Source organism: Saccopteryx bilineata, chromosome 4 (genome assembly GCF_036850765.1).
Source record: "Saccopteryx bilineata isolate mSacBil1 chromosome 4, mSacBil1_pri_phased_curated, whole genome shotgun sequence".
Taxonomy (NCBI): domain Eukaryota; kingdom Metazoa; phylum Chordata; class Mammalia; order Chiroptera; family Emballonuridae; genus Saccopteryx; species Saccopteryx bilineata.
The window spans coordinates 8,965,725-8,981,131 of NC_089493.1; the positions used below are offsets into that span (position 1 = coordinate 8,965,725).

The 15,407-nt window shown below is 56.3% G+C and overlaps 1 protein-coding gene across 2 annotated transcripts in view; it reads right to left on the reverse strand.

Moving 5' to 3' along the window:
• Window positions 1-15,407, reverse strand: part of BDKRB1 (bradykinin receptor B1) — an 18,647-nt gene continuing 3,240 nt past the window's right edge. The window contains exons 1-2 of one of the 2 annotated variants that reach the window (XM_066276528.1): window positions 7,208-7,275; window positions 1-1,073 (exon numbers count right to left, since the gene is read on the reverse strand). In XM_066276528.1, coding sequence (XP_066132625.1) covers window positions 5-1,063 — 1,059 coding nt within the window. In that variant the 5' untranslated portion in view covers window positions 1,064-1,073; window positions 7,208-7,275 and the 3' untranslated portion in view covers window positions 1-4. Of the gene's footprint in view, window positions 1,074-7,207; window positions 7,276-15,407 lie in introns of those variants that run through there. The other variant, XM_066276527.1, reaches the window with a different exon arrangement.

The following is a 15,407-nucleotide window of genomic DNA, read 5'->3' on the forward strand; positions in this document are numbered from 1 at the left end:
TGCTTTAATTCCACCAGAAAAGTCGGGGGATTTCTTTCCTGTGGGACGAGGACATCGTCCTTAGACTTCTAGGGGTGCATTTCCGATAGAGTTCCCACACCCTGGTCCTGAAAAGCTGACCCACAAAGACGTAGATCACTGGATTCAGGCAGCTGTTGACGAAAGCGAAGAAGTTGGCCCACTGCAGGCCCAGGTCGGTGAAATCCTCCCAGAAGCAGCCGCGGAGGGCCTGCACCTCGATCAGGAATTCCAGGAAGGCGAAGAAGTGGTAGGGGGCCCAGCAGACCAGGAAGGCCGCCACCAGCGTGAGAAGCAGCGCCGTGGTCTTGCCCTCAGCGGGGCCCCCGCAGCGTGTCCGCCTGACCTCTGCCCGCCCCCGCAGGGAGGCCAGGATGTGGTAGTTGAAGAAGACGATGGCACCCAGTGGCAGGAGGAAGCCCAGCACGTTCAGCTCCACCATCCTCGCGAAGCGCCAGGCCTCGTGGGGGAACAGCAGCACGCAGGCGGAGACGTTCAGTTCCGGGACGGCTTTGACGGAGCGGAGCAGGAACGTGGGGATGCTCAGGAGGCCCCCCAAGACCCAGATGAGCACGCAGGTGACCTGGGCCAGCCGCCGCCGCCGCCGCCTCCGGCTCGCCATGGGGTGCACCAGCACGCAGTAGCGGTCCTGGCTGATAGCCACCACCAGAAAGATGCTGATGAATAAGTTGGCCTTGATCACCCCGTTGACGACGCGGCAGAGGACGGCCCCGAAAGGCCAGTTGAACTGGTTCCAGATGTTCTCGGCCCAGAAGGGCAGGCCCAAGACAAACACCAGGTCGGAAGCCGCCAGGTTGGCCAGGTAGATTTCGGCCGCGCTCAGACGCCGCCGGGGCAGAAGGAAGACGGCCAGCACGAACAGGTTTCCCAGCAGGCCACAGAAGCAGACGGCGACGATGAACGTGGGCAGCACTCTGTGCAGCACGGCCCAGGCTTCCCGAGCTTCGTCACAGGACGTGGCATTTGGAGGCACGAGCTGGCTCTGGTTGGAGGACGGAAACTCCAGGAGGGTCTGGGACGCCATCCACAGTGACCTGCAACAAACAGCATGCAGCTAACACGGGCGGGCCGCCCCCAACCACGGCTCGCGGGCTGTATCCAGTTGGCCACGGCTTTGGAAAAGAAGTTTCACTGACTCACGGCCACACCCATTCGTTTACAGATAGTCAGCGGCCGCTGCTGTGACGAGAGCAGAGCCGAGGGGTTGCGACAGAGACTGTGAGGCCTGCTAAGCTGGAAACATTGACCATGTGTTCCCTTCAGAGGAGAAGTTTGCCAACTCTTGAGATAAAGGGAAGGACCGGGGTTTTGAAACCTGAGTCCGAATCCTGGCACAACATCCTTGGTGGGGGCCACTTAGACCCACTGACTTTTATTTTTCTTTCTGAAAATCAGCGCTAAATACATCCTGCTTGGCACGGCTGCCTGGCATAGAGGAAGCACTCAGCGGGAGGTTGTGATTAGTCTTATTAACGACCATGTTGCTATTGTTAACAGTCTAACAAGCATTGCATGAGCACCTACTTTGTGCCAGCACTTTGCCCAGGGTGGGAGATACAGGGAACAGAAGAGCCCCCACCTAAAGGCGCTCACCGTCTAGAGCAGTGGTAGTCAACCTGGTCCCTACCGCCCCCTAGTGGTAGTCAACCTGGTCCCTGCCACCCACTAGTGGTAGTCAACCTGGTCCCTACTGCCCCCTAGTGGTAGTCAACCTGGTCCCTACCGCCCCCTAATGGTAGTCAACCTGGTCCCTGCCACCCACTAGTGGTAGTCAACCTGGTCCCTGCCACCCACTAGTGGTAGTCAACCTGGTCCCTACCGCCCCCTAGTGGTAGTCAACCTGGTCCCTGCCACCCACTAGTGGTAGTCAACCTGGTCCCTACTGCCCCCTAGTGGTAGTCAACCTGGTCCCTACCGCCCCCTAATGGTAGTCAACCTGGTCCCTGCCACCCACTAGTGGTAGTCAACCTGGTCCCTACTGCCCCCTAGTGGTAGTCAACCTGGTCCCTACCGCCCCCTAGTGGTAGTCAACCTGGTCCCTGCCACCCACTAGTGGTAGTCAACCTGGTCCCTACTGCCCCCTAGTGGTAGTCAACCTGGTCCCTACCGCCCACTAGTGGGCGTTCCAGCTTTCATGGTGGGCGGAAGCGGAGCAACCAAAGTATAAATAAAAAGATAGATTTAACTATAGTAAGTTGTTTTATACAGATTTATTCTGCCAAACTTAGCAAAAATCTGACATAAAGTACTTGGTAAGTAATTATTATTATATGCTTTTTTTTTTGAGATTTCTTTTTTTTAATTAATTAATTAATTAATTAATTAATTTTTATTTTTTTACAGAGGCAGAGATAGACAGGGACAGACAGACAGGAACGGAGAGAGATGAGAAGCATCAATCATCAGTTTCTCGTTGTGCGTTGCGACTTCTTAGTTGTTCATTGATTGCTTTCTCACATGTGCCTTGACCGTGGGCCTTCAGCAGACCGAGTAACCCCCTGCTGGAGCCAGCGACCTTGGGTCCAAGCTGGTGAGCTCTTTGCTCAAGCCAAATGAGCCCACACTCAAGCTGGCGACCTCGGGGTCTTGAACCTGGGTCCTTCTGCATCCCAGTCCGACGCTCTATCCACTGCGCCACCACCTGGTCAGTCTATTATATGCTTTAACTTGATGTAACTCTGCTTTATAAATTTTGTAAAGTAAAGTTACTTTCCTACTTTATAAATCACCATTACTGTGGAACCGGTGGGCGGTTAGAAATTTTTACTACTAACAGAGATACAAAAGTGGGCGGTAGGTATAAAAAGGTTGACTGCCCCTGCTCTAGAGGGATGCACACATGGAGAGTGTCTGTCACAATGTACCTACTGACCACACGTGTTAGCAGGCACCACCATCATTTTCAGTTGGATGCCGGTCATGAGAGAGGAGGAGGTTTCTGGCCTGAGCTCCTAGAAATATAAAGGTCGACTGAAAGGGAGCTGACAGAGTGAAGATGGAGAGGTTTTTGTTCTTGTCTTTGTTGTTGTGAGGGCTGTGGACCAGGAGTTCACTTTAGGACGTGTGAAGGTTGAGGTGTCTGTTGGATACCAGCTGGGATAGCTATGGGACGGCTGGTTGTCAGGACAGGTAGGGGTTCAGAGACCCGGTCTGAGGTAGCGGTAGACGGTTGGGAGCTGTAATCTCATAGGTGGTATTTAAAGCCACAGGACAGGATGAAACCCTCCAAGGGATGGTCTAACGACCGTGTATGTACTGAGCTTCCCTCTCTCAGAGCAGGTGATGGGGAACGCATCACTTGCACAGGAGTTTGTCGATGTTGCCGTCACTACGGGGCTGCGGTGATTTCACCGACAGCCAGAAAACCTAAACTCAAAGCTGCTGCTTCAGAGGTTAGTCGTTTTGAAAGAGCGTGCCCTAGGACACTGACTGTACCAGCAGGGGGTGCTGTGCTAAGTCACTGTGAGGTGTGACCGTTCTTTAAGTTCATTCTGCTCATTTTTGGTTCCAACTCATCTTGTGCACATATGGCAAAGGAAATGCTGACTGTGTGTCATCTCAGCAAGAATTGCGTAGACCATGACAAGTGCCAGTTTGATACCAGTATCCTCAGATTCTTCAAGTGAAAAAAATCAGTCAGGACTGACTGGTGGTGGCACAGGAGATAGAGCATAACCTGGGACGCCGAGGTCGCTGGCTTCAGGGCAGGCTCGCCAGCTTGAGCGTGGGATCATAGACATGACCCCAATGTCGCTGGCTTAAGCCCTAAGGTCTCTTGTTTGAAGCCCAAGGTCGCTGGCTTGAAGCCCAAGGTCGCTGGCTTGAGCAAAGAGTCACTCGCTCTGCTGTAGCCCCACCCCAGTCAAGGCACATATGAGAAGCAATCAGTGAGCAACTAAAGTGCTGCAACTACGAGTTGAAGCTTCTCATCTCTCTCCCTTCCTCTCTCTTTCTCTCTCTCTCTAGGAAAAAAAAGATTAGTCATTTTCAATCAGGGTCCAAGAAAAATTTCCAAAGTTCATTCTGAAGAAGTGAAACCACAAACTTTTGGAGAATACTATTCTAAAGTCAGTTAAAATTGTTCCCATTGGAAATGAAGTTGCTGTATTTCATGATGACAGTACACTTGCACGTTTGGTAGGCACAGCGTCACAGCAGCCACATTGTTCTTACTAAAAGCAGAGAGACCGGGGAAACAGAAAGGGGCTTCTTGTCATTCTTAGTTGCATCTAAATAAGTTTCGAGGCCCTGGCCGGTTGGCTCAGCGGTAGAGCATCGGCCTGGCATGCGGGGGACCTGGGTTCGATTCCCGGCCAGGGCACATAGGAGAGGCGCCCATTTGCTTCTCCACCCCCCCTCCTTCCTCTCTGTCTCTCTCTTCCCCTCCCACAGCCAAGGCTCCATTGGAGCAAAGATGGTCCGGGTGCTGGGGATGGCTCCTTGGCCTCTGCCCCAGGCGCTAGAGTGGCTCTGGTCGCGGCAGAACGACGCCCTGGAGGGGCAGAGCATCACCCCCTGGTGGGCAGAGCGTTGCCTCTGGTGGGCGTGCCAGGTGGATCCCGGTCGGGCGCATGCGGGAGTCTGTCTGACTGTCTCTCCCCATTTCCAGCTTCAGAAAAATACAAAAAAAAAAAACCCCAAAAACAAAACAAACAAAAAAACAACTAAATAAGTTTCGATAGACTCTACCAACTGAAATGGAGGTGGTCGCTGACAAGGTTTTTAAAACTTTAAACCTAGTTTCTGGGCTATGAACTTTCCGAGATGTAGTTGATGATGAATTTGAAAAAAACACACGTTAGCTGTGTTTTCTGTCTCAGCTGCCTATCCTCAATCGATTTTAGGAGACGGTTATGAAACTGTTCGTTAAAGCAGATCTCTGGTTGAATTTTGTTCCAAATCAACGGAAAATCTTTAATCTAATTAGTTAATAAATGCAGTAGCAGAACACCAGCTTTTAAAGCATTTAGCAGATTACAATGATTGAAAACAAATATTTTATGTAGAAAATAATTAAATTTTTTTACTGAAAGAGCAAGGGAGGAAATGATCAAATTAAGTGATAAGTGCTCAAATGGCACACAAGATTAATTTTAAAAATCTGTAATAAAATCATATATTGAGCTTTGACATATATCAATTTGTAGGGAGAATATTTTTTTCAATCGGATGAATTCATATTCTACAGAGAAAAGAGATAGAATACAAGAAATCTATGATTTGTAGCATCTGCATTAGACAAAGCATGCAAAAATTATAAATAGCTACAGCATATTTGACGAGTTCAATCCGGTAAATGTATTTTGTTGAGGAAAGAAACTCTGAAGTAAGGCCTAATGGCTGCACCTATGACAGTGTTGGGGCTGGAATATTTACATAATTCCGCACGTAAAGGACCGGACTTGAGAAGTTCTTAGAATTTTCTCAGAGTTTATCAGGGACCTTCACACTCGCAGGGGGATTGTTTTCTTAATTAAATACATTCTGGTGCAAGGAAAAGAGTCAACTGAAGGTGGCCCTTTAAATTTATTAACCATAAGATTTGCAGCAAAGGATTTCGGCAATGATATGGAACAATTAAAAATAATAAAATCACACTGAAAAAAAAATGCATTCTCCACGAAAATTAACAGTGACATACCAGAGTCAGGTACAAGCCGAAGAAACTAATGATAGCTCATGGATATGTTCCAAGAGCAATTATTTTGCTTACGTCGTTTTTCAATGTTCAGTTCATTAACAGAAAGGTTCATTTCACTTTAATATATGTAGAGATAATTTTTCTGAAAAAAAAAGGTTTGACTAAAATGACTTTATAGCTCTATTAATGCAATATAACCAATTTGTTGGTCTGTGTGTGTATGTGTGTGTGTGTGTGCGTGCGCGCGTGCCTGCATGCGTGTATAGTTTTAAATACATAATGTTTTTGAAAGTTTTTGACTTGAACTACTTTACAACCCCATCGATATGCTATTACCAACTTATTGATTTAAGACGCCCAGTCTGTGGTACTTGGTTACGGCAGCCACGGGAGAGAACTGGCCCCGGCACACCTGTCTCCGCAGGTGCCCGGTGGGCAGCCAGCAGCCGCACACAGGTGTGCAAGCTGTGTCCCGAGACTGCCTCTGGGCTTCACGCCACTCCTTCCTGTGCTCTCCTGCACGTGTGAGGAAGTTCTGTGTGCCAAGAAAAACCTGCACGACACCTTCGTCTCAGCCCCAACTGTCCCCCGTGCCCAGGCTGCAGGGGCAGGGGGCCCTGGCCCCCGATCTGACTCCTTGTCACACCTGTGAAGTGCTGGGGTCCGTCCCTACCAGCTGCTGCCTGTGTGTGTGGAGCCAGAGAGGAGAATTCCTCCTTCACCAGCTCTTCGTGTCACCTCCAGAACTTGCCTGGCACCTCACAGGTGTTCAGTACGCTACCGCCCCTGTTCGTGAGATGTATTTGATCCTCTTTGAAAGACTCAGAGGTGGCACTGGGCAAGTCTACTAGCGACGATGACGCTTCTGTAGTCTCTACGGGGTGTTTCCCTGAGTACTGTAGCACATTTTTAACCCTGGCAGGTGGCACTCAGAAGGCAGTGGGACTTTCTACAGCAAGTTCGCCTTCTTCAAGTGAATGCCGCTGTTGCCAGCGAGGTGATGATAAAGGCATTTGAGATGCAGACACAGGTATTAGAGATTGTCCACCCAGTTGCATAATAACGTGTTATGATATTTTCAAGCCACAAAATAACCCAACCAGTTCTTGGCCTTCTGAAAGCTTGTAAGGCCATTCCGGGGAGACCAATGTGACTTTAATCAGTCTGGATGTGGATGTGGTAACGGTCAGCGTCCGTGCGGGCTCTGACAGCTCAGGCTCTAGGCTTTGCATGTGACCTGGACAGAACGGGCTGCTGGGGCCTTCAGAAGCCGTTCCAAACGCTCTCCCTCCTCCTCTCCCTCCTCTTCTGGAAAAGCAGCTAACACCCAAAGTAGGCATGGAACACAAATCTCTTAAACTGATGTAGAATTATGTGTTTTTAAAAAACACACGTTTGCCAAAAGCTGAAAAATTCTGCCAATATTTAATTGTCAAAGAAAGATTTTGGTTTTTTTTTCTAAGAGCCATGGGTTTCCCCATGACATTCTACTCTCCTAAGAGAAAAGAAAGGTGGTCATTTACTTACTCGGGAAGAAAATAGGAAAGCTCAGAGCTTCGGCTGGGTTCTCTGGTGGCGAGCGCTGCCTTCCGAGGTGTTTTCTGTTCTGGGAAGCACTCGGGAATGGGGTGGCCGTAACTTACATAACCTCTGCTCCCATGATGTCATTGCAGGGCTTGCCGAACAAGTGAGTCTCTCTGACGGGGGGGGGGGGGGGGAGTGGGGAGCGGAGCAGGCTGTGGTTTTGAAAGGAAAACGGCTGGGCACTTGGGAGCTGGTGAGAGATGATGCGGCCCCTAGCTCCCTGCCCAACTTGCTGATGTCTGGGGAGGCCCCGCGATCACTAACTACACAGGGTGTCCGAGGGGCACTACGCTAACTGGGGTGGTCACCTGGTAAGGCAATGGAGATGTCTAATCACGGCAGTTATACACCTATAGTATTTCATGTCAACTGTAACTGAAAAACAAATTTAAAACACTTTAAGAAAACAAAATTTTTTTTACAGACAAAAGACACAACACAACGAAAGCCACAGCGCATTGTGGCATCTCTGAATGCCCCTGAGCCTCAGGCACGGGGACCCCGAGTCATGGCGGCTTCGACTCTCTGTGGCTCTGCGCAAGTCCTCACGGGAGCCGACTCGAGCGTCCCCGTCTGAATTTTGGTCACGAAGGGATCTGTAGCCTGGAATCCATCACTGCAGACCCCATTAAACAAACAGTGAGCCAGGAAAAGTTTGACTCATGCAGAGTCCAGAGCTGAGTAAGATCAGAGGCACTTTTTCCTAAGCCTCCCAGGCGGCTCTGTGGCTCGTCCACGGCTCGGTCTGCATCCATCACGCTGGACGACTCAAGGCCTCCCATCCAGACAGTAGGACAGTGCTGGCTTTCTCAGAGTCCGGCCTCCAGCGCCTCTGGCTGAACCCCCGCTGACCTCCTCTCTTTGTCTTAAGGAGTAAGATAGGCCAGGCTCCCTCCCTGAGCGTGGGAGAACCCACCCGCACCAGGGCTCTGTAAACACGGGGCCCCAAGTCTCAGGCCCTCAGTCCTCCCCACACCCTGCTGCTGCCTCCTGGGTGCTCGATGTGCCCCCCCTTGGTGTCACCACGAACCTAATGTGTCCAGAGCGGAAAATGTCCCCTCTGTCCTCCCAATCTGCCTTTCTCTCGGTGTTTCCCTTTCCTGACACCTCGGTGGAGACACGCCGTACTTTTGACTTCTCTAGCAGTTTTCTCTTGTTTCTGGACATCTTAAAATTGTGGAAGCAGGAGGTTAAAAAAAAAAAAAGAGCACTTCAAGGATCAGCAGCAGCGGATGTGTGATTCAGGGAGGAAACTGGATTCTGTGTCATTGCGGAAGGTCCCTTCACACCAGGGGAGACTTGGGGCTTCTGTAATCACGCGGACGCTAGGTGAGGGCCTGCCACCCTTGTGGGGTAGGCTGGAACCAGAGCAGCTTCCAAACCACAGGATTTCCTAATCAGTACTATACTTTGGGGTCTCGCCAGCCAAACACCCTGCCCTCGGCAGCGTGCGGTTGGCTTTCCTCCCTTCAGCATGGGTTCACAACGGACAGGCCACTGGACAAGCCCCAAGAAGCACTGGCCTCAGGCGGTGACTACTGGCCGCCCGAGCATGCGGTCACCCACAGAGCTCAGGATGGGGTGGTGACCTCCTGCCACCCACACACGAGATCACCCACAGAGCTCAGGATGGGGCGGTGACCTCCTGCCACCCGCACACGCGGTCACCCACAGAGCTCAGGATGGGGCGGTGACCTCCTGTCGCCTGCGCACCTGGTCACCCACAGAGCTCAGGATGGGGCGGTGACCTCCTGCCACCCACACACGCGGTCACCCACAGAGCTCAGGATGGGGCGGTGACCTCCTGCCACCCGCACACGCGATCACCCACAGAGCTCAGGATGGGGCGGGTGACCTCCTGCCACCCGCACACGCGGTCACCCACAGAGCTCAGGATGGGGCGGTGACCTCCTGCCACCCGCACACGCGGTCACCCACAGAGCTCAGGATGGGGCGGTGACCTCCTGCCACCCGCACACGCGATCACCCACAGAGCTCAGGATGGGGCGGTGACCTCCTGCCACCCGCACACGCGGTCACCCACAGAGCTCAGGATGGGGCGGTGACCTCCTGCCACCCGCACACGCGGTCACCCACAGAGCTCAGGATGGGGCGGTGACCTCCTGCCACCCGCACACGCGGTCACCCACAGAGCTCAGGATGGGGCGGTGACCTCCTGCCACCCGCACACGCGGTCACCCACAGAGCTCAGGATGGGGCGGTGACCTCCTGCCACCCGCACACGCGATCACCCACAGAGCTCAGGATGGGGCGGTGACCTCCTGCCACCCGCACACGCGGTCACCCACAGAGCTCAGGATGGGGCGGTGACCTCCTGCCACCCGCACACGCGGTCACCCACAGAGCTCAGGATGGGGCGGTGACCTCCTGCCACCCGCACACGCGGTCACCCACAGAGCTCAGGATGGGGCGGTGACCTCCTGCCACCCGCACACGCGGTCACCCACAGAGCTCAGGATGGGGCGGTGACCTCCTGCCACCCGCACACGCGGTCACCCACAGAGCTCAGGATGGGGCGGTGACCTCCTGCCACCCGCACACGCGGTCACCCACAGAGCTCAGGATGGGGCGGTGACCTCCTGCCACCCGCACACGCGATCACCCACAGAGCTCAGGATGGGGCGGTGACCTCCTGTCACCCACACACGCGGTCACCCACAGAGCTCAGGATGGGGCGGTGACCTCCTGTCACCTGCGCACCTGGTCACCCACAGAGCCCAGGAGGCCGGCTCTGCGGCACGGGGCACGGGGTGCACAGGGCTGACCCAGCTTTGCCTCTTGGGGAGGACAGCCTGTGAGGGACGTAGACCGAGCGTGGCAGGGCCGTGTGGCTGGGACCACCAGTGCCCACGTGCCCCGAGAGAGGGCTGAGTACGGGGGCCTGGGGGACTGATTCCGCGGCAGCCTTGCCAAGGCCGAGCCCGCCCCCCCACCCCGACGTGGAATGGGAAGTAACGTAGATGAGGAAGACCACGGAGGCTCCCCCGTCGCGCACACAGATGAGAAGAGTGAAGCAGGCCATGGTGCAGGGGAGGAGAGGGTCTCCCTCTGGCCTGGGGGCCTGGGAGCCTGCATTCTGGGGGTGGAGGGCAGTGTGAGGGAACCCCAAGTCCGTAAGGAGCAACAGGCCCCTGTAACGTGGAGAAGAGGGAGGAGGCTGAGCGTGATCAATGTCTCCTGGGCACGGGGGACTTGGGGGGAAATCACAACAGCACAGAGATGGCTACAAGGCTGCCGTTGGGGAACAGAGACCTGCCTGTCCCGCCGGCTGGGGCCGGCCGACCCGCCTGGACGGTCCTTAGCACTAAAGCCGGGGGCTCCGGGCAGCCTGGACTTCCCCAGGTGCGGCCGGCCTCGGACGACACGTGCTGGAGTTTGAAGAACTTGGGAATACGTGGGCACAGTCTCCGCCATGACAGAGAGGGTGGCGTTTGACTTCCCTAGTCCCTCAGCCCTGCAGTCCCTCGGCCTCTCTCCTTGCCGGTCACATCCGGCGAGCTCTTCAGGGTGTTGGACAGTAGGAAACCCCATTCAGCCTGCCCCAATGAGTAGCATCTGCCCGCTCAGCGTCCTCGGGTCTGTCCCTAGTCCTTACAACATGTGATGGCCCTGTGGTCGTCTCCGCTTGTGGGCGAAGGCGGTAGCGGTGGCCATGTCTCCCCGAGATTAAAGGCACGGCCTAGGTTCGGTCCAGCTAACGCCCTCTGCGTCTGCTCACGCCTCCCTTCCTCTCTCTGGTTCTAGACGCTAACGTGCCCAACAAGCCCGCAACAGAGAGCTCCCACCCGATCTCCCAGCTTTCTGACTTTTTTCCTTCAGCCGGTCCTCGTGCTGGATTAATATTCCAGAGAGCACTTGGATTTTGTCACTTCACAGGATGACGGCCCAACCCTTAGGATTCACTGACTCCGCCCTGGTCTTGCTGTGACACCCGGGGCCACCCCCTCCCCTGGGGTCTTCTGCTCCCACTGAGACAGGTGGCTCACATACAGGCTCCTCAGGCATCCAGACGCGCGTTCCTAAGCGTTTGCTGGGAACAACCGCCCCGCTCCTCTCCGCCCCTTAATGCCCACCCGTCACGCAAGTCCTGCTATGACCTGACCCATGTGCACGGTCTGAGTGTCCATCCCTCCATTCTGCAAATGTGTCGGGGGTACCCAGGCGGTGGCGGGCGAGTGCTGGGTCCCTAGGGGCCGAGGGGAGGGCCCGGGGTCAGCTCCGGGGCTGCTCATGCTCTGGTGACCGGGCAGGTGAGCCAGCAAGACATCTGCAGCCAAGTGTGCAAAACGCCACCGCAGAAGAGCATGCACAAAGGGGGTGGGAGTGCCGGGGGCGAGAGTAAGGTGCCAGGATGTGAGGGGAGAGAACTAAAACCCTCGACGTAGGTTTAACAAAGCTCAACACCGGTGGGTCTCCAGGGTGACAGCTGCCTACGTGAGCGTGTCCTGGGCATTCGGGCCGCTGCGAGCGCTGCCCCGGCCCTGTTGGTGGTCGTTTGGACTGAGATGACGGCTCTGGGTACTGGCCGCTCAGTGTGGAGAGAGCTCAGCCGGGCTGGGGATTCCACAGACCGGGAGGGATTTAAAAATCCACGTAACACGCTCTGTCTCCCATGCTGGCCTTGCTTTGGGAGACAAAGGCTTTCTCACCTGGGCAGGGGGCTCACAGAACTTCCTCTTATGAAATTCGTGAGCTAACAGAAGTTGGGGCCAGGGTAGGTGCGCCCCCAAAGGCACCTCAGTGGGGAAAGAGAAGCAGTTTCAGTCCACAGTGAGGCCTTCCTGAGAGCGCAGGGACCGAGGGGGGGGCCCTCTGCAAGCCACCCCGAGAGAGAGCTGGGACCAGGCAGTCCTGGGTGTGCTCGGACCCTCGGTGTCTTCCTCTGGGAACGTGCCCCGTCTTCTCTGAGAGCTGCTGCGAAGAACAAATAAACGCGTGGAAAACGTCAGTCTCTCGGGCCACGCAGGTGTTCAGAGGATGAGATGAGTAGTGTGTGGATGTAGCTCTTCCTGGTGCCATGGCCTTTCTCTGTGTGATCTGGCAGAAAGCACCCACGGGAAGCCTCTGTCATTCTTCAGCTCAGGGGGCCTGACTGGTCCATGTGTCCAGCAAACTGTGGGGTCATGGACTGGTACTAGTTTTCCTTGGAAACCAGTAGTTCACGGATGGAGCTGATGCTGTGAGCATTCCCTTGAGTGCACACACCATGCTGGGCCCCACGATCGGGAGTTCTTCCATGAGCTGGAGAACCCTGGGCACCGAGGAACCGAAGATGCTGAAAACAACATTCCCCTTCTCTTGAGGATGCCAAAGCAAGCATCTTTGGTCCGGCCTGGAAGCCACGGCGGGCTGGGCGGGGCCGCAGATCCACCTCACCAGGGTATAGACCCCAGCTCATCCTGGGTGAGCGGGGCAAACCTGGCCCCTTCTCTCTACCACCTCGTGGAGCCTCAGTTTGCGGATGTTCTCGGAGCGGGGGGCTCACGAGGGATGGCAGGGAGACACCGCTGGCCCCGGTCAGCAGCCAGCAGCCAGCAGGCGCCGTTCTGGTCTTGCTGCGGTGCTGTCGCATGGACAGAGGGGGGCTGTCAGCAGGAGGGGGGCTCTGTGGCCGTCCTCTGTCCGGGCCAGGACTGGAGCTGTCGCATGGACAGGGGGCGCTGTCAGCAGGAGGAGGGCTCTGTGGCCGTCCTCTGTCCGGGCCAGGACTGGAGCTGTCGCATGGACAGAGGGGGGCTGTCAGCAGGAGGAGGGCTCTGTGGCCGTCCTCTGTCCGGGCCAGGACTGGAGAGGTGGCACCGGCGCACACTGCTGGCCCGCTGAGTGGGCCATGACTCAGCACGGAGGACGGCGTCCTGAGGCAGCTGGAGCCCCATCTTGGGCCACCTCAGAGCGTGCTATGCACAACGTCCCCGCCTCGGTGGGCTTGGTGGCTGGGCCGTCAGGGAGCCGGGAGCTGGGCCCTGTGGCCTCTCCTTAACCTCGACTGAGAAGCCCTGAGTCAAGCTGACTTTGGGGCCTGGGGCAGGAAGGGAGAGACAGGGCAGCCAGCCGGGTCCCGAGTCAGGAGCCCTGGGGCGTTTAAACCAGCGCCACCAGGCCCGTGACGCCTGCACTCTGAGGGCCTGGGCCGGCCCCTCACATGCTGTGTAACCTTGGGGTGACCCGGAGAAAGGCCTCCGTACCCTCCCTTTGAAAGAGTCCTCTGAAACTCTGTGAGACGGCACGTTCTCGTCTTTCTTAGACAGACTCCTGCGACCGGCGGTGTCCGTAGCCGCGGGCAGACCCGAGGAGAACGCGAGTCACTTCCTCTGCTGGGGGGAAGGGTATGCGGACTGTGAGGGCCACCTCGGTGGGGAGCAGGTGCTTGGAACTAGTGAGACACCCGGATGAGTCTCAAAGGACCACAGACGGGGAGCCCCAAACAACAGATATTTCTTCTCTCTTAGTTCGGGGGGCTAGAAGTCCAGAATCCAGGAGCCCCAGGTTGGCTCCTTTTGGCGGCTCTGAGGGGACTCTGTCCAGGCCTCTCTTCTAGCCCCTGGGGGCTCCAGGCAGACCCTTGTGCTCCGCGGTTTGTAGAAGCATCAGCCCATCTGTGCCCCCCCGTGACTCTGTGCCCCCCCCCGTGACTCTGTGCGCCCCCCGTGACTCTGTGCGCCCCCCCGTGACTCTGCGCCCCCCCGTGACTCTGTGCGCCCCCCCATGACTCTGTGCCCCCCCGTGACTCTGTGCCCCCCCGTGACTCTGTGCCCCCCCGTGACTCTGTGCGCCCCCCCGTGACTCTGTGCGCCCCCCCGTGACTCTGTGTGCCCCCCGTGACTCTGTGCCTCCCCCGTGACTCTGCGCCCCCCCGTGACTCTGTGCGCCCCCCCGTGACTCTGCGCCCCCCCGTGACTCTGCGCCCCCCCGTGACTCTGTGCGCCCCCCCGTGACTCTGCGCCCCCCCGTGACTCTGTGCGCCCCCCCGTGACTCTGTGCCCCCCCGTGACTCTGTGCCCCCCCGTGACTCTGTGCGCCCCCCCGTGACTCTGTGCCCCCCCGTGACTCTGTGCCCCCCGTGACTCTGTGCGCCCCCCCGTGACTCTGTGTGCCCCCCGTGACTCTGTGTGCCCCCCGTGACTCTGTGCCTCCCCCGTGACTCTGTGCCCCCCCGTGACTCTGTGTGCCCCCCCGTGACTCTGTGCCCCCCCGTGACTCTGTGCCCCCCGTGACTCTGTGCGCCCCCCCGTGACTCTGTGCGCCCCCCCGTGACTCTGTGTGCCCCCCGTGACTCTGTGCCTCCCCCGTGACTCTGTGCCCCCCCGTGACTCTGTGTGCCCCCCCGTGACTCTGTGCCCCCCCGTGACTCTGTGCCCCCCCGTGACTCTGTGCCCCGCCCCCCGTGACTCTGTGTGCCCCCCCCGTGACTCTGTGCGCCCCCCCCCGTGACTCTGTGTGCCCTTTCCTTTTCTAATGGGGACCTCAGTCATTGGATTTAGGGTCCAGCTTAATCTGGTATGGCCACATCTTAATTACTTCTGCAAAGACCTTATTCCCAAATAAGGTCCCATCTTAAATAAGGTCCCACGTGAATGTGAACTTGGGGGTGGGGGGTGGGCTGGAACGGTGTTCAACCCGTGAAAACACCTTTGTCTTAGTTTATCTTCATGAACACCTGGATCCTCATTTAATCTGCAACACGCCAGGAGCTGAGAGAGGTGAACCGACCTTGTCCACATCCCCGCAGCCAGGAAGCAGCAGCGCTGGCGTGTGAAACAGGAACCTGCCTCCCGCCCGCTGCCCCGGAGACTTTACAAAGCACCCCCCCCACACACACACACAGAGCCACTCGCTCCGGGCGAGAAAGGCATGCTCCTTGTATCATCTGCCCATCTCACAGATGACAAAACTGAGGGCAGAGGCCAAGGCTTGGGGAGGTGGGCAAGATGAGCCAAGTGCTTGGCTGAGGTCACACGTGAGTGAGTGGCCTCAAGCAAGGCCTGGCCACCCGAGTTCTTCCCCTACAATGAAATTTTGTCTCTTACTGTGAGCCAGGTGGAAGGAGCCAGACACAAAGAGGCACGTATTGTATGGTCCCCCCGGCATGAAACGTCCAGAACCAGCGATTCTAGAGACAGAC